Source organism: Xenopus laevis, chromosome 7S (genome assembly GCF_017654675.1).
Source record: "Xenopus laevis strain J_2021 chromosome 7S, Xenopus_laevis_v10.1, whole genome shotgun sequence".
NCBI lineage: Eukaryota > Metazoa > Chordata > Amphibia > Anura > Pipidae > Xenopus > Xenopus laevis.
In genome coordinates this window covers 104,731,438-104,749,608 of record NC_054384.1, presented here as the reverse complement: position 1 = coordinate 104,749,608, position 18,171 = coordinate 104,731,438, and the positions used below count along the sequence as shown (strand labels likewise).

The 18,171-nt window shown below is 42.3% G+C and overlaps 1 protein-coding gene across 7 annotated transcripts in view; it reads right to left on the bottom strand.

Annotated features, from left to right (window-relative positions):
• phldb3.S (pleckstrin homology-like domain, family B, member 3 S homeolog) overlaps window positions 1-18,171 on the bottom strand; it is a 38,401-nt gene continuing 20,230 nt past the window's right edge. For 6 of the 7 annotated variants that reach the window (XM_041571671.1, XM_041571673.1, XM_041571672.1 and 3 more), the window contains 13 exons: window positions 12,765-12,821; window positions 11,077-11,214; window positions 10,531-10,659; window positions 10,196-10,351; window positions 9,831-9,941; window positions 9,472-9,555; window positions 8,680-8,770; window positions 7,437-7,611; window positions 7,072-7,150; window positions 4,401-4,523; window positions 2,909-3,122; window positions 2,717-2,802; window positions 1-1,633 (listed from right to left, as the gene is read on the bottom strand). In XM_041571671.1, coding sequence (XP_041427605.1) covers window positions 1,499-1,633; window positions 2,717-2,802; window positions 2,909-3,122; window positions 4,401-4,523; window positions 7,072-7,150; window positions 7,437-7,611; window positions 8,680-8,770; window positions 9,472-9,555; window positions 9,831-9,941; window positions 10,196-10,351; window positions 10,531-10,659; window positions 11,077-11,214; window positions 12,765-12,821 — 1,578 coding nt within the window. In that variant the 3' untranslated portion in view covers window positions 1-1,498. The remainder of the gene's footprint in view (window positions 1,634-2,716; window positions 2,803-2,908; window positions 3,123-4,400; window positions 4,524-7,071; window positions 7,151-7,436; window positions 7,612-8,679; window positions 8,771-9,471; window positions 9,556-9,830; window positions 9,942-10,195; window positions 10,352-10,530; window positions 10,660-11,076; window positions 11,215-12,764; window positions 12,822-18,171) is intronic. The other variant, XM_018241712.2, reaches the window with a different exon arrangement.

Below are 18,171 nucleotides of genomic sequence, written 5' to 3'. Positions count from 1 at the left end.
TATACCATATATGTTTATTTATATATAATAAATAAAATACAATGTTGTGTTCATAACAGAGAAGCTTGATCCAGTACAGAGTAAGCATATATACAAATCTAAGAATTGTACAGCAGTGGCACCAAGGTCTACACCATGAAACACACAGTAATAAAACATGAGCCAAAGTGAGCTTCTTTTCCTCCCTCCAAATAATTCCACCAATTGATTGGCTGTCACACCAGGCCTTTTGGACAACCAGTAGGACATTTTTTCTCCATGTTAACCAATTATCACACGTGAATGAGCTACTGACTCCTCCAAGAGGACAGCTTTGAGAACCTCTGCACCACCTTAGGAATAGGCGACCTTTTAGTTTCCTTTTCAATCTTCCAAGATTTAGAAATTTAAGCTTGAAAAATAGAAATGTTCAAAAAACAAGTAAAACATTGATCTGATGACCAACTCTCAAAGGATCAGAACTTGGTATAAACACAGGTCTCAGTCAAAGAGCTGCTACATCCCATATCTTGATCACAAAATGCAATGGTTTTGGTTTTAGTAGTAAACCACGGGCAAACGAATCAGTTGAGAGCATGGACCATGGCATCAATGTGTGATCTACAATACATTATAAAAAGAGCTCAACATGAAATTCTCTTTGTCTCAGATGATAGACAATAGTTCCTTGGCCTCTATCACTATAACTTTAATTACAGTATGTCATCTTTCATCTGCAGTGAAACATGAGAGAGTCCTGCAAAGAATACAAACAGATGGGAAGCGTCTATGGTCCTCCAGTTCAAACATGTCTTTGGCATATTGCTACACAAGTGTTTGTAACTTAGTACATCCAGCTGTCCAAGTTGCCTTGGGTCTTGTGGTTTAGCAAAGTCCATCAGTAAGCACAGTATTAGCAGGTTGAGGATGGGTTAACGTACACTGACCGGGCCAGCCTCCATTTGTAGTTTCTTCCTCACCAGCACATTATAGTGATCACTCTGCAGTCTTATTTATTTATGAGCATTTCACACCATCGGGTCATTCATTCACAATTCTGTTAGTATTTCCTGAGTGTTTCAGTAACTAAAAATGTTACCAGCTTTGCCATCATCTTCCGTTCGATAGTTGCAGGTCTTCGTTTTTTCAACTCGTTCAAAAATAAACCAAAGGTCATCTTATTTCCAACTTATTTACATTATACACTGGCACATGTTTAAAGAAGAGTGTTGTATTGTCTATTTATATGTAGAGCAAACACCAGTTCATGGGACAATTTGAGAATGTACCGCATATCAATGTTGTCTCTTCTTTAATAACAGCTCAGTCAGTATGTGGTTTATGTAATATCCAACCAGGCCTCCCCAGCACTTCACTTCTGCAAACCCATCTCTTCCTGAAACCACATCTCTTTTTTTTTTGTGATTCCCCAACATTTCCTCCTTCTCGTATTGTCACTTTCTTCCTTTCTCTTAAACACTCGAGAGCCCCTTGGCACAGGCTCATAGACCACTTGCTCTTAGTATCGAGAGTTTTCCTCGGCAGCAGTGACCATGACGTCCATCCAGATCCTCAAGGCCTCTGGTGTAGGCGCTACCATGCAGAACAGGCGTTCAAACGTTTTCAAGCAGAATGTCAGCTTTGGATGCGGACTCTGGAAAAACCAAAATAAAATATAATAAAAAATGGAGTTTTGGTTTTCTTTAAGCTTTCACTTCCTAAGAGTTTATGTATACTAACACATTTTTAAATGGTTTTGCAATCCCTAAATCCCCTTAAAGGAGAACTAAACTCTAAAAATGAATGTGGCTAAAATTGCCATATTTATATACTGAACTTATTGCACCAGCAGGACTTCAAACTTGTCAGAGGGGATCACCATCTTGGAAAGTGTCACATGCTCAGTGGGCTCTGATTGGCTGTTGAGAAGCTAAGCTTAGGGCTCGTCACTAATTATCCAGCAGAAAATGAGCTTCCCTGGCTGCAATATAAGCTGATGCTACAGCTTTGCTGATTATTAAATTCTGATGCTAATTGCACTGGTTTCTGTGCTGCCATGTAGTAATTATGTGTATTAATTACTAATCAGCCTTATATTGTGACATTTCTATTCTATGTGTACTGTATATTGTGAGTGGCTCCCTAAGCTCAGTAAGTGACAGCAGCACAGAGCATGTGCAGTGAATCAGCAGAAAAGAAGATGGGGAGCTACTGGGGCATCTTTGGAGACACAGATCTTTACTGCTAAAGGGCTGTGGTTGCCTTGGGCTGGATAGTATAGTTGGGCTGTATAGTTGCATGACCTAAAACAAAGACTTTAGGGGGTCATTTAGATCTAGATTTAGTCACGTGCAGTGTGAAAAGTACATTTTCAGAGTGGGGGTTGCATCCGATTTTCTGGTGACTAGTCTGGTGCACTTATTGACACGCACTGTCGGAACCATGGAGCTATTGCCAGGTCGATGGTGGTTGTAGCTTCAGGGTTCCTCAGAGTCAATAGAGCCTGGTCTTCCAGCAGACATAGATACTAATAGGTGGGATGCTAAAATCATTACTTTGCCAGCCCCCTATTTCAAAGACCTGTTTTTTCTGATCTGTTTTTTATTTCTCTGATTGGGTCCAGTAAAGAAGTTGAGCTTTTCTGGATATTTTTGGATAGGGCTGTATTGGTTCCAGCTCATCCACTGTTCAAAACACCAAGTCGCCCTTCTTGATTGGCCCACAGCCAACAACTTACCTTAAAAGCGCTCCGTAGGTGATCATAATACACTTCTTCAATAGCCTGGAAATATATCACACCCTTCAGCTTCTGTTCATCTTTATCTGTATGGAAAGGACACATGTTTTTCAGCAAAGAATCCATATAGAAACCTGTAATGTGAGAGTGTTGGTGAGGAATGACAGCAAAGGAAATGTGACAGTCAGGTACCTGTGTAATAGGCCAGCCTTCTCTTTTGTCTGTCAAACACAAACCAACGTTTCCGCCATGTCTTTATCCGGCCGCCCATCTTCACCAGATAACCCTTACAGCACATGGCATTGACCCTGACATGGGAGCAGGTTTCTACGCTGTGGCCTGAGGCCTCCAAGTGCGATCGCAGGTCTAAGGGTGTTGTGGAGTGCAGGACAGAGAGAACCTTCTCCTGAAAATAGAATAACACATCCACTCCTATTATACAACTCAAAAGTGCTGCTTCCCCTACAGCCACATGGTTCAGTAAAAATGAAAAGGCCTTCATATGTGTTTTTGGAAACATTATTATAGTTAGCTAAGTGAACTGGGATGCCTATTGTCTGTAGGGCTCTGACGTTGTAGGGGCTCCAATATTTTTATGGTATAAGGTAGGACTATAGAATCTATGGCCCTTCATTATTTGTTGACTTACAACTTAACATCAACAACGGAAATGCTATAAATACACCAGTAAACCCTCAAAGTAATGCTGCTCTGAGTCCTCTGTTAAAAGAAACAGCACATTTCTTTCCTTCTATTGTGTACTCATGGGCTTCTGTATCAGACTTCCTGTTTTCAGCTTAAACCTTCTTGCCCCGGGCGTGAGCATGCTCAGTTTGCTCCTCTCCTCTTCCCCTCCCTGCTGTAATCCCAGAGCTCTGAGTGAGTAGGGGGAGACTCAGGCAGGAAGTGATGTCACACCAAGCTAATATGTCAGCTACTATCCTAAACAAACAGAGAGAGCTTCTAGAGCTGTTTACGGTAAAGTATTCTGCAGAACAAATATAAAGTTCTAGCTTGCACTATTATGTTTATCTATTGGCATCTGTTCTTCTCCTTTAAAGTGGACCCGTCACCCAGACATAAAAATCTGTATAATAAAAGTCCTTTTCAAATTAAATATGAAATCCAATTTCTTTTTTTTATTAAAGCGTTCATAGCTGTTGTAAACTCATTTAAAAATATCAGCTGTCTATCAAATATTGCCTGCCCCTCCTCTATGCCTAGGCATAGAGGCGGGGCAAGCAATTACTTCACTTTCCATTAGGCACTTCCTAGGTGTCACTGCTCTCCCTACATTCCCCCAGTTCTCTTAACCGTTTAATTGTGTAACCAGTGCATGGGGTTGGACATCAGGTCCCCCATTCTGGTGCACAAACAAGATTCTGAGATGATACAAGGCTTGTCTTAATAACAGTGTCCACAAAATGGCTGCTGCCTGCTTGCTATAATTATGACTTCCCAGACTGATGAAAACAAGATTCAAATAATTTATACAGTGTAATTAAAGTTCATTTTGCTTGACTAACATGATAAAATAGGATTTGAAATAATTTTTTTGGGTGACGGGTCCCCTTTAAGGCTCAGAATAGGCAGGACCTGGAGAAGCTGCCCCTATTTAGAACATCCTTAAGACATCTCTAATCTCTGTAGAAAAGAATAGATTCCCAGAATATGACACACTTACAGGTTCTCCTTTGGTCTCTGGCAGGACTGGTTTCTCTGTGACTGGTGCTGGTTCTTCGGTCTTCACCTGGTTCTGACTTGATTCTGAGCGCCGGGTCATCTCTTTAGCAGCTCTCTTCTCCTCCTAAGGGGAAATAGTGGGGTTGCAATTTTTTGGGATAGTTCATAGACAAGATGCATATTCTATAAGTACATGTACAGATTCATGGTAATACACAAGGACGTGCAACTGTGGTCTACAGATCTATAGTCAGTTCAGCCCTTTGCTCAATCTCCCAGTGTGAGACTTGAGAAAGCTCTGCTCAGGCCAATTGGCGATTGCTGTGTCATAGCCCTGCCCCTGATGTCATGGTCCCACCCCTATAATGTTACTGTCCCGCCCCCGCCGTGTCACAGCCCTCCCCCTGCCCGGATAGCATGGGCCAAAAAGGTGGCTACTCTAGTTACCAGGCCCCACAGCTAATTTTTTTAGGACCTTCAACATATCTAGACATTGTCCTGTATTACCAGTATATATTTAAAATGTTCATTAATTAGGGCCTCATAGGGTCCCTATACCTCCTATCCCCCCTGCAGCCTCAGGGTCTGCTTCCTCTGTAGTTACACCCCTGCAGTCAGTGCTAACTAGATAAACATTGGACACACTTTGTATTTCCCTGTCTGGGCACGAGGTACATACTGGATACTATTACTGTGTTTGATGGCCCTTGCATTAAATCAAGTCAGAGATTCACTTGTATAACTACTGACTACAGAAATAGAATGTGCCGTGCATGAGGACTAAAGAGCACAGGTGAATTTCCAAGGAGAAGGAAAGTGATTTTTACTTGGGGTGCCAAAAGTTAGGCACCTGCAAATGATCGCATTAACTTACCTGGCATCTCAGCCAGTGAAAACTGCACCAGTCCAGGGTTATTCCAGAGAGCACCACGGAGCGTTCCTCTTCCGGCTTTTTCTTTCTTCAAATTTCCCGGGGGGCAGACGCATGCGCAGTAGAACTAAATTGTTGGCTTTTTCGTTTAGGTTCAGCTTTAAGCTTTACTGCGCTTGTGCAGCCACGAGAAGTAAGAAGAAGCCGGAAGAGGATCGCTGGGCATTTTGAGCACCGGACCAGGGTGTCAGGTAATTAAGTGCGACCACTTTTGGCACCCCCAAATACAAATGGACTCTCCTTCTCCTTTAACAAAAAAAACTCCAAATTCTGTGCATACATTGTGATCAGACACAGAAGGACTAAGCAATGTATAAGCTTGAGGCTCAAAGCCTTGATGTACACACAGGGTCCGGGTGCTGAATAACAGAAATGTGGCATTGAGAGAGAAGCAGGGACTGTCTGTGTTTGCAATCGAAAGCCAAGCTAATCTCTAGAGACAGGGAACAAAAGAGATAAAAAAAAATATATGATGCCATGTCCTAGAGCTGAGAGATCAGGGTATACTTACAGCAATATGATATAGTTATACCCCCCATCTGCACAGTAAGGATCCTGCATTCCAGTCTGAGAGAGAGGAACAAGCACCCAACCTTCCCCAAAAAGGAGAAGCCTAAGTGTAACCATCATGTGACCTGCCAGAAGGCAGGAATAAAAGAGAAGCATTGGGGAAAAACCTGTATTTAGTGTAAAGCCGGAGCTTTCCCGGAATAGGGCAGAATTCCCCTTGAATATGATTGATCCTTATATCTGCAGTTTTTTTTAACTCCCCATTTGGGAGATTTTATTTAATCTGTGAGACAACTGGCAGGTATTGCTGAAATAAGATCCCAATACAGTTAACAGGGGTGTTTCACTGTTAAGTTAAATTTTAGTATTTTATAGAACATCTTGTTACTAGCAACGTTGCAATTGGTCTTAGTTATTGGTTATTATCACATTTTATTCCTTAGCTTCTATTCCTATTTCAGTCTCTGATTAAAACCACTGCTTTGTTGCTAAGTAATACAAGACCATAGCAACCAGATAGATGCAGATGTGCCAAACTGAGAGCTGCTGAATGAAAAACTAAATAGCTGGAAAAACTACAAAAAAAAAAGAGAGACCAATTGAACATTGTCTCAGAACGTCATTTTCTATGTCAAATTTAGGGGGTTATTTATTCCGAATGCCAAAAAACTTGAAAAATGTGAGGTTTTTTTTGGAAAAACTTGGAATTATTTCGAGATTTATTATACCATGAGGATGGAAAAAGTCAGAATCTGGAAATCCATCATCTCAGACCTGCCGAGGTTGTACAGTATATAAGCCAATGGGAGATGTCCCTTTCCTATTTGGAATTTTATGTGGTCTGTGCTGAATTAGCCCGAAAATTCGACTATTTTGGCAAAAATCTGAAAAATTTTTACTTTTCTGGAAAAAGACCGAAAAAAACGTACGATTTGGATTTTCATTTGATTTTTTGGGGTTTGTCTCGGATCCGATTAAATCGTGTTTTTTTTTTATATAATAAATAAGCTCCAATCTAGTTTGGTCTGACGTTTTTTAATTAAATTAAAAAGTTCAGATGTTCATAAATAAGGCCTTTAAAAGTTAATTTAAAGGTGGACAACCCATTTAAATCACCCAGCTTGTGAAAGCTCCCAGAATCCTCTGCCAGCTGTAAAAAGCATATAGAGGCTTTCCATTCCTGCCTTATAGGATATATATTTGGCATGGGAAGCCTTAGATCTTTGCTCACCCGAGCCTTCAGTAGTCGCTCTTTCTCCGCCAAGGCCTCGCGCAACTGACGTTCTATTTCTGCTATTTTGGGCAATGGTCTGGAAAAATAAAATAAAATCAATGAATAAAAAATAATCACAGTTTCCTCGTATAAGTGGACAAGAGCATAATCTCGTTATATTGTGTAGCCAGTTAAAGGGGAAGTGACCCATGAATATAATCGAAGCAACTTTGCAGCTGTTTTTCATTTTCTGTCTCACTTTATTTTGAACTATTCCCCTTTTTTTCAGTTCAGCCCTCTCCTATTCATCCATCATGACATTATTAGAAATGTCTGGTTGTTAAGGGGGCAATAAGAAGGCAGCTCCTTTAACCCATAATTACCCGTAGCTCAGCTGCAGTGTGGAGATGTCATTTGGAATTTTCTCCCTGTTGGATCCATTTCTGTCGTCGCCTTGTGTGATCTGCAGATTGGGGCTTATGGCTAGTGCAATCTGGCCACCTGTATTGTGGGAGGACACGGCCAAATGCAGAGCAAGCCCCGCACTTTCCAAACAGGCTGGAAGGAAACACATTGAATCGTCAGTGGATTTAAGTAGCGTTTAATAATCACTGAGCTATTTCTTTGGGTTTTCATTCATAATTGTAATTATAAATATAGGCAGTGCCAGTTTAACAATCCTGATAGTTGGGGTAATCCAAGGTCAGTCAAAGGAGCAAAGTTAACGGGAAATGTTTCACAAGTATTTAAAAAAAAAAAATCCCATAACTCAAGATTCACAATTATAAAAATTCCAATTTATCCAAAAATGTATATTAAAAACATTTCAGCATACTGACCCCAAGCTTCTTCACCTTACGCGTTTCGTACCCTCTGGCACTTACTCATAGGTGATCACCGGAGGGTAGGAAATGCGTAAGGTGGAGAAGCATGGGGTTAGTGCCAGCTTAAGGTTGACTGAACCTATTGGGCCCTGCACCCATGGGGGCCCTGCACAGCGGCACACCACCCAGCTGCCCACCTCTGCAGTCGTCATAGTTACACAAGGTGATATTGTGATGTCACGTCTTATATTATACAGCCGCCGAGAAACAAAAGGCTTGGGGATCACTCATGTTAAAGTCTGTAAAGGGGTTTGTGATTTGAAATGTTTGGGGGCCACAGGGTGCCATAAAATATTTGGGGCCAGATTGTGCCATTAAGTGCTGGGAGTGATGGCACAAGAGAATGAAGTTATGAGGCAGCAGAATTCAGGAGACAGATCCATCCAGAGCTCTGCCAACCATCAAGACCAAATCTAGTGGGTTTCACGGAAATAGTCCTAATTGGGCGCTGTATTTGATAAGACCAACCGTGAATATAGGACACAGGTTGATTGCTATGGGTTTCTGCACTGAGACAGCTGTTAGATTAGAATATGAGCCCCAGCATCTCTCAGACACATTAGTGCTCCTATTATAAGTCTGTTTACATTCATTCTGTGTTTCAAGACACTCTCGGCACAGAGATTCCATGTGCTGCATTGATTTCAAGAAGAAAGGATTCAACTTTAGAGACACAAGAGAAAAATCAAATTGACTAGGGAGTTTTTTTTTTTGTTCATTGAGCGTGCTCATAATAACTCACTGTTGCCATGGAGAGAAAGTGGACGGTCAGTAGGACGGACAAATGGAGCACTCGCTCTTCTTTTGGGAAAGCTGTTGGTTCTTTGAAGGGCCTAGAAGAAAGTAAAATAAGGTCATGGGAAAAATAATGGCATGGAGATGACAATTACCAAAACCTCAACTGCATCACATGTGTGGTCAATGATGCAATTCAGTGAATGACCAATAAAAAATGATTATAGTACATGAACTACAGTTGTTCCAGGATTAAGAGATGAAAGGAACTTGGCCAAATATATCACAAAGCTCTGGTTCCAGTTCTAACAAACGTGCCTGGGGCAGGAGTTGTTTATTACATAAGAGTTGCCTCAACAGCTGACTGCCTTCCCTTCTGCAAAAGGTTCCGCTCCCAAATAATTCCATTGTGAGTCACAACACAATCCAATGGTTTTCCTCCGTACAATGAGCATCCCTCGCCTGCTAATCCCCACATTATTAAAAACGTTCATTGTTTAATTGTAAAAAGAAGGTGGGTTTTTCACTTGTGAAATTACAGCAAGAATTAGGCATAAGAGTTATTATTACACAACAGTAGCAGAGAGACTATAGGTCATAGGACAGAGAGGTGGAATTGAGGGCAGGACATGCATGTGGGGCATGGGATGTAGATGTATATACAGTATAGTACTTGTATGGAGACGAGAGATATACCGGTACTTTCTATTCATGTGGCTTACAAAATCAGTTGTAGTTAGCATGATAGCCACTAGGTGTCAGAAAAGGCTACAAGTAAATGAGGTTATGGGGTACTTACTTTTCTGGTGGTGCTTTGTGACTTTTCATTCTGTTCCTGGTCCTTCCCAGAGAGAGCATTTAGCGACTGGAGTTGATCCTTCTCCTTAAGCAGAAACATAGATTTACACTCATGACCTTCTCAAGATGCAACCAAGATACCCTTTCCTACCGGCCATTCATGTAAATAGAAAAAATTCCCCTATGACAAACACTAGCATAATCATTATCATATTCATATACAGCACAAAGTGACTGCCCAGCCCATAGCATACCTAATTTCTCTACATTAAATGCTTAAGTCTATATATAGAGTCAAGAGTTGGGTTTGCCGTTATTCCCAATAACTCCCATGTTACAGTCACATTGCTGTTGGGTTACCTGATTGAGAGACTGGAAGACTTGATTCGTTTCCTCACTGAGCTGCTGCCTTTCCACCTGTGCCTGGTCCTCCGCTCCCCTTATCTGTTCCTCAAAACGCAGCACCTTGTCCTAGAGAATAATAATATGTATGTTTAATATATAGTCATGGATCTTGTCATGCAACAACACTGCAGTAATGACAGGTCTTTCTATGTTCACACACCCCAGGATAGATGACTCTATCTCACCCTTTACTTATGCAGGTCGGATGCTAGAATGTGTTTTATACAGAACAAGGTAAGACATAAGTGGTAAAGTGATAATGTAATGCATTTGACTCCAGTCATTGTATGAGCTGCAATACATCCATGCTGCCTTCTCACCTTCCTCCTGTTGAGCTCATTCTGATGTTTGGATAACTCCTGGGAGATCTGTCTGTAAGATGCTTCCCTCTCCTCGTCCCTGCTGCTCTCACTCTCCAATTGCTGGAACTCCAAGTCTTCAAAGGATTTCACGGCAGCCTCCATCATTTCCGTCATCTAGTAGAGAAGGCTGTACAATGAAAGCCTGCCCATTTGGGAACTTTATAATTGCATGCTTCTATAAAAATAGCCCAGATTATTAACACCTTCTGATGTTGGCGTGAGAACATTAATATACGGAGGTGATAACTGGCTGTTGTACTGAACTGTATTGAATGGCTGCTGTCCCTACTCACCTCTTGTATTTTCTTTCTTTGCTGCTCCCGCAAGCTCTCTGGTTGCTTCTCAAGTTGGGTCTTGACCTCACTGATCTTCTGCTCCAGATATTTTATTTTCTTCTTCTCTTCCCAAAGTTTGAGCTTATCCTAAAGGAGCAATACAAGCCTAGCGTCAGATCATCTCCAGGAGCCATTGGTTAAGCCTATTAGGCACATGTTATGTATTCATCAGATATCTATGTTAGTATCAGCATTTCTGATGGACCTTTTTGCACCTGAAGCACCAGAAGAACTAAGGTTTCACTGATATGTGATGTTATGTGATGTCTAAGGGACTTTTATGATGAATTCACACAAAACACAAAGAGTCTATAATGTAAAGTCTAATACAAGCAATGTCTAATGAGCAGGCGCTACATGGGGTGTGCCGGGGCTCTTTGATATTTGCCAAGCCTTCATTAGGTCTGTGTTAACAAAATGAGCAGGTGCAAACGATTCTGTGAATTAGCAGTTGATGACAAGACAAGTTGTTTATTAAGTTTAATAGGTGGATTCGCTTATCACCTTGTCTTTCTCCTCCTGCCATTTCCTTTCCGTCTCTCTCAGCTTCTCATGCAAAGATTTTATTAAATCCTCCTCTTTTTCCATTTCCTTCCTCACTGTCCTCAGCTCCCCTTCCAGCAGGGCCACCTCCATCTCCACCTACATGAGAAACAAAAGAGATTGACAGCCAAGGTTACAAAGAGATTACTTCCTCAAGGAACCACCAAATCACAAGCAAGAAATCAATGTCAATAAAATCGTATTCCTCTACATCAGTGATCCCCAACCAGTAGCTCATGAGTAACATGTTGATTACCCAACCCATGGATGTTGCTCCCAGTGGCCTCAAAGCAGGTGCTTGTTTTGGAATTCCAGGCTTGTCACGTTTTTGTTGCAAAAAAAAACAGGTGTACTGCCAAACAGAGTCTCCTGTAGGCTGTCAGTTCACATACAGGCTATAAAATAGCCAATCACAGTCCCAAAGAGTGGTGCCCACCAGGGACTTGCTTGCTCCCCAACTCTTTTTACATTTGAATGTGGCTCATGGGTAAAAAAAGGTTGGGGACCCCTGCTCTACATCATCGGGGATGGAGACTCTAGTGAGTGTTATAAAATTCCCTCCTATTTGAATGTGCAATATTGTTACATACACTCACATACACACTCACTCTGTTGCTACAATCATTCATTTTATTTATTGGCCTACAAACGGTGGCTCTGCCAGAGTTCTAAGTGCCATATTTCTCCTGTCTATTTATTTGGCAAAGGCCAAGGCAATAGTCTCTGGTCCTCCAACACCAGAGGGGCCCTTGGTGCAAAAATGTATCTTCAGCTACAAAGGACAAAGTATAATTTGTGTAATTCTAGCACCTCTAGGGACAGTTGAACAACTGCTGGAGCTTGAATATCTTTAATAAATTATATTTTCCACCCTTGATCAGGGCAAAAGTATTTATTAATGCCAGGGGCAATCATTTAGCAGTATTTTCTCTCTGTGATGCCCAGCCTGTACAAGAGCCTACTACTCCCTACTCGCCTACTAAAAGGTTAGTACAAAGTCCTTACAGCCATAGAGCAGGTTCCTTGCACCCCACACTCTAGCCCAGGGGTCCCCAATCTTTTTAAACCATGAGTCACATTCAAATGTAAAAAGAGTTGGGGAGCAACATAAGCATGAAAACAGTTCTTGGGGATGCAAAATAAAGGATATGGTTGGTTATTTGGTAGCACCTTTGTAGATTGGAAGCCTACAGGAGGCTCTGTTTGGCCATAAAACTGGTTTTCATGCGACCAAAAGTTTCCTCCAAGCCAGAATTCAAAAATAAATCCCGGCTTTGAGGCCACTGGGAGCAACATCTAAAGGGGTTGGGGAGCAACATGTTGTTCATGAGCCTCTGGTTGGAAACCACTGCTCTAGTCTATTGTCCTATTAAGTGACACAAATGTACTGAAGCTTCCTAATAGCTGCACAAACACTACAGTCAAAGCAATACCAGCAATGTCCTCCTAACAATCCCACAAGCCCCATATTCTCAGCCCAGCTGCCAATTCCATGTATCGGTGCTACAGAAGCTCTGCCTTCTTGGCAAACAAAGTGAAGAGTGTACATAGATAAACAGAAGCTCTGTTATACACAGAAACATTATTTCCTTGGGGGTTAAGTTCTGGGGCAGAACAATAGGAAGACATTAATCCAACTGTGCACTGACCTCCTGCACTCGGCTCTCACTCCATGGCTTTTCCCTTGGGAAGGAGTTCCCAGTTCTCTGGTGGAAATGAAGTAGACAAGGGCTGAATATACAGTTGCACACACACGACGGGCTGTGTTTTGTATAGTTTCCCTATTGTTTTACTGTCTCTACACCCACTTTGTGTGCACCTGTTTCAGCCGCAAAGCCCCAAGAGCAGCTGATCCCTCAGTGGAAGGAGGAGTCCGGTTGAAACCGATGAATCCTAATTCTACATGGATAACTCAGTATAGAGACAAAGGGGCAAATTTACTAACCACCTAAAATTTGTCAGCGTCGGCTTCGCTCACAGCGTAACACCTCACTAGGAGTAGATTCGCCAGGACAACGCTAATTCACTAAAATCCGAAGTTGTGTCCAGGGCACCTAACGGTGGCGAAGTTGCGCTAGCGTTGCCTAATTTGCATAAGATGGGAAGTTAAAGGAACAGTTCAGTGTGACAAAACAAACTGGGTAAATAGACAGGCTGTGCAAAATAAAAAATATTTCTAAAATAGTTAGTTAGCCAAAAATGTAATGTATAAAGGCTGGAGTGACTGGATGTGTAACATAATAGCCAGAACACTACTTCCTGCTTTTGAGCTCTCTAACTCTGAGTTAGTCAGTGACTATAAGGGGGGCCACATGGGACATAACTGTTCAGTGAGTTTGCAATTGATCCTCAGCATTCAGCTCAGATTCAAAAGCAACAGTTATGACCCATGTGCCCCCCCTCAAGTCTCTGATTAGTTACTGCCAGTGCCTGGTAACCAATCAGTGGAAACCAAGAGAGCTAAAAAGCAGGAAGTTGTGTTCTGGCTATTATGTTACACATCCAGACACTCCAGCCTTTATACATTACATTTTTGCCTAACTAACTGTATTGGAAACATGTTTTATTTTGCACAGCCTATCTATTTACCCAGTTGCAATGGACGTACATGTTGCAGCAAATACATTACACTACACAAGCCCAGGGAACCTTAATAAAATAAAATAGAGTTGTTATATTGCCCTACACATGAGCCCAGTGTATATGTAGGGGGGAAGCGGAAAAAGAATTTACGCTCTTTTGCAGCCTATCACCCTGAGAAAAGGAAAAGACGCCAGCATTTTTTTGGGGAAAAATGTTCAACTAAATTTTGAGGAACTCCTATCTACTCTATTGCACTTCGCCTGGTCTGAGGTGGCGAAGGCAAGCCTGGCGCAAGAGGTAACGTTCAGTAAAATCCGCAAAATTTGCGTAGTTACGTCCATTCGCCCGAGCGCAACTTCGCCAGGTGTTAGGGAGGGAAGTACCACTAGAGCAGGGGCGGAACTACCGGGGGAGCGTCTCGCACTTGCTCCAAGGCAGCGGGACTCAACCTTCTTTGGCCCGGGGACTGATGTAGGGCCAATTTTTTTTGCAAGGAAGGGGGAGGGGTCGTCATCCAATTCTGGTGCTGGCATCCAGTTCGGCGCACTTCTTTGATTGGACGCTAGGCCCAGCGGCCCAGTTCAAGACTGTCCGCGGCCCGGTACTGGTTGAGGACCCCTGCTCTAAGGAACAGCTGCCACTATCAGGGGTTAGATATTAGGGATTAGTTATGTGAGTAGAGTGGGGTGTCTAGTTTGCACAGGGCTAGGGATAACTATAAGAGCTGGCACACAAGCCATTGGGATAAGTTGCAAGTGGAAATGTATCGCCGTGTTTATGTTAAAGCATTGGAGAATAAAACATCTCTGGCAGCTGCCCTGAGCTAAGGTGGGGACACTGTGGGTGTGTAATGACACAAGGAACCGCAAAATAAACTGCTTTGCCTTTTAGGTGTCAGGAAGCCAGAAATAAAGGCAGGGGCCTCATTCATGTTTACTTGAAGCTGCTTGGAATTGTGACAAAGAAGCCAAAGCAGCGCAATTATTAACTCCGTCCCCACTTCTTTACAGACCAGACTTCTGAGAAGCATTTGTGTCCCACGGGGGTTTATGGGGTTTATCTGGCCCTATTTTATAGAACTGTGTAACATAAAGACAAATACACAGGCAAGGGCTGATTGTACTGCACACATAGGGGTAGATTTATCAAAGAGTGATAGTCCTCTAGAGTGAAATTCCGCCACTCTCCATTCATTTCTATGGGATTTTGAAAGGCGTATTTACCAAAGGATGATTTCACTTTCACCAGTTGATAAAGACTCTTTTAAAAATCCCATAGAAATGAATAGAAAGTGGCGGAATTTCACTCTAGGGGGCAAATTTACTAAGCGGCGAAAATTCGCCATTGACGGCTTCGCAGGAAGCGCAACATTCGCTCAGACAACACTAATTCGCCAACATGCAAAGTTGCGTCCAGGGCGACAAACGCTGGTGAAGTTGCGCTAGCATTGGCTAATTTGCATACGACGGGAAGTTAAAGTTGAATGGACCAGGGTCGGACTGGGAGGCCCGGGGCCCACCGGGACTCCAGTCCAGGGCCCCACTACAGGCCCCCGTCCCCCTGCTGGAACACGCCTTGCGGCGCCCTTCAGCGGTGGCCCCCTCTGTGTGCATGCGCGCACGACGCTGCGTCTGCACGCATGCGCACACGGCGCTGCAAGCATCGGGGGAGGGGGCCTGGCCCGGCGGGGGCCCACCGGGTTTTTTCCCGGTGTCCCGCTGGGCCAGTCCGACACTGGAATGGACGTATATGTAGCAGCAAATACATTACACTACTCAACCCCAGGAAACCTTCATAAAATAAAATAAAGTTGTTATATTGCCCTACACATGAGCCCAGTGTATAGTTTATGTGCCATATGTTAGGAAATGTAGGGGGGAAGCCGGGTACCCCAAAAAAATTACGCTCTTTTGCAGCCTATCACCCTGAAAAAAGGAAAAGTTGCCAGTGTTTTTTGGGACTTTTTCACTCTAGAGGACTGTGGTGATCTCTAACTTCACTCTTTGATAAATATACCCCATAGTATATCTATAAATCATTTGTGTTTATTTCGTTCATTTATTTTGGTTACCGGGCAGAAACCAATCAGAGACTTGAGGAAGGGTCACATGGGTCATAACTGTTGCTTTTGAATCTGAGCTGAATGCTGAGGATCAATTGCAAACTCACTGATCAGTTATGTCCCATGTGGCCCCCCTTATAGTCACTGACTATTTTTGACTAAACTGTTCCTTTATTAATGAAAATCTGAATTTTTATGACCAATTAAATTAAAAAATTCCAGCCAAACTAGAATTCTCAATTGGACAATTACATCGGATCAGGGAAATCTGAATAGTACGATTTTTTTTCAGGGTTTTTTCCCATATCGTTTGATTTCTTTTTAAAGATTTTTTCAGATTTTTGCCCGAAAAGTCAGATTTGTGCCTGAAAAGTCCAATTTTTGGGCTACTTCCAGACCACAGAAACTCCCAAATAGGATAGGGACCTCTCCCATTGACTTATATGCAACCTCAGCAGGTCTGAGATGCCGGATTTTCAGATTCTGACTTTTTTGCATCCTCAGGGTATAATAAATTTAGAAAAATTCTATTTTTTTTTTCTACTAAACATTCAGATTTTATAGAAAAAAAACTTGAATTTTTCGAGTTTTTGCCATTCGAACTTTAATAAATACCCCCCCCTCAATGTTATTTTTTGACGTATATCCTCTGTAAAAGCATACCTACGTTTAAACATATAAATGTAGCAGCCACAGGAGAACTGAATTCTGTAAATACCTATTCTTCATATAAAAGAGCTAAATACTGGTTTCAATACCTGTCATCTCCCCAGGCCCACCCCTTGCCAAACTGCAGTTTCGTTCCTGCAATCAGGGCGTGGGGTCTGGAAATACAGGTTAGTCGGGATGCAGAGGTGACTCTGATGCAACGCGCGTTGTACGGGGAGGAATAATGGCACAGGACTTGTCAGGAATGAAACCAAAACATAGGAGGATGGTGAAGAGAAGGGAATGTTCAATGTCAGAGAGAGAAGGAATGTGTAAATCAGGGAGGGAAAGGGTAGCACAACAGACATTAAGGATATCTATAATGAATCAACTGTGATTATTAATGAGGTTAATTCACTTGATGTTTGCACTAGAATTTCCAACAATGTGATGGACATCTATCATAATGCTTAAAGGAGAACTAACGCTTAACTAAAGAAGTAGCTAGAAATGTTGTACATGATGTTTTGTGCTTCTGTTCCAGCCCAAGGCAACCACAGCCCTTTAGCAGTAAAGATCTGTGTCTCCAAAGATGCCCCAGTAGCTCCCCATCTTCTTTTCTGCTGATTCACTGCACATGCTCTGTGCTGCTGTCACTTACTGAGCTTAGGGACCCACTCACAATATACAGTACACATAGAAAAGAAATGTCACAATATAAGGCTGATTAGTAATTAATACACATAATTACTACATGGCAGCACAGAAACCAGTGCAATTAGCATCAGAATTGAATAATCAGCAAACCTGTAGCATCAGCTTATATTACAGCCAGGGAAGCTCATTTTCTGCTGGATAATTAGTGACGAGCCCTAAGCTTAGCTTCTCAACAGCCAATCAGAGCCCACTGAGCATGTGAGTGTCACAGACACTTTCCAAGATGGTGACCCCCTGTGACAAGTTTGAAGTCCTGGATCATTGCTGCTATTGACAAGCTGACACTTTAGCCTCGTGCAATAAGTTCAGTACATAAAATATGGCATTTTAGCCTTTTTAGGGTTTAGTTCTCCTTTAAGGGGTTACACCAAACAGAGTAATGCAGTGACCAGTGTAAATGTTGAACTAGAACACGGCACGTTGGCTATTAGCTGTTGTTATTGTTATTAGTGGTTAGTAAACAACATCAGAAGGGTGTAAAGGTGCCTATTATTGGGTTATGCAATAGTAGGCCACACCTGCCTGTGGTTATCATTAGTTAGCCCCAAATAGCAGGTCTCTGAAAGTGACACAGCTTACCAGGAAATTGGGTGGGGGTTCTGAGGAATCAAGGACATGTCTGAGCATAACAGGGCATGGCTGGGGTGGAACTGAAGTATGGCGTAAGCTGTACTGAAAGTAACTATCTCATTGGTTGTTACTAGAGTTTAATTATATTACATACTAAAAAACCCTGTCTTTGTAAATACATGCATCTGCATAAATTACTTATGTGACAGGGGAACAGGGAATGTGCATTGATCAACTTTTCTTCTTTTTCTCTATGTCTGTAGTTAATTTGGCCAGATCAGTAGCACTTCCATTGTATTTTAGCACCATGGAGTGATCCCACACCTTTTCCTTTTTGAATTTTATTACATAGCATCCTGTAGGCCCATGCCACACAGACAGGGCCATAACTTTGCCCCCAACCCTAACAAAATTACAGGAGACTTGCAACCCCCTTCACCTCCCTTTGCCTGGCCAGGACTGGCCCCCCTGTAACC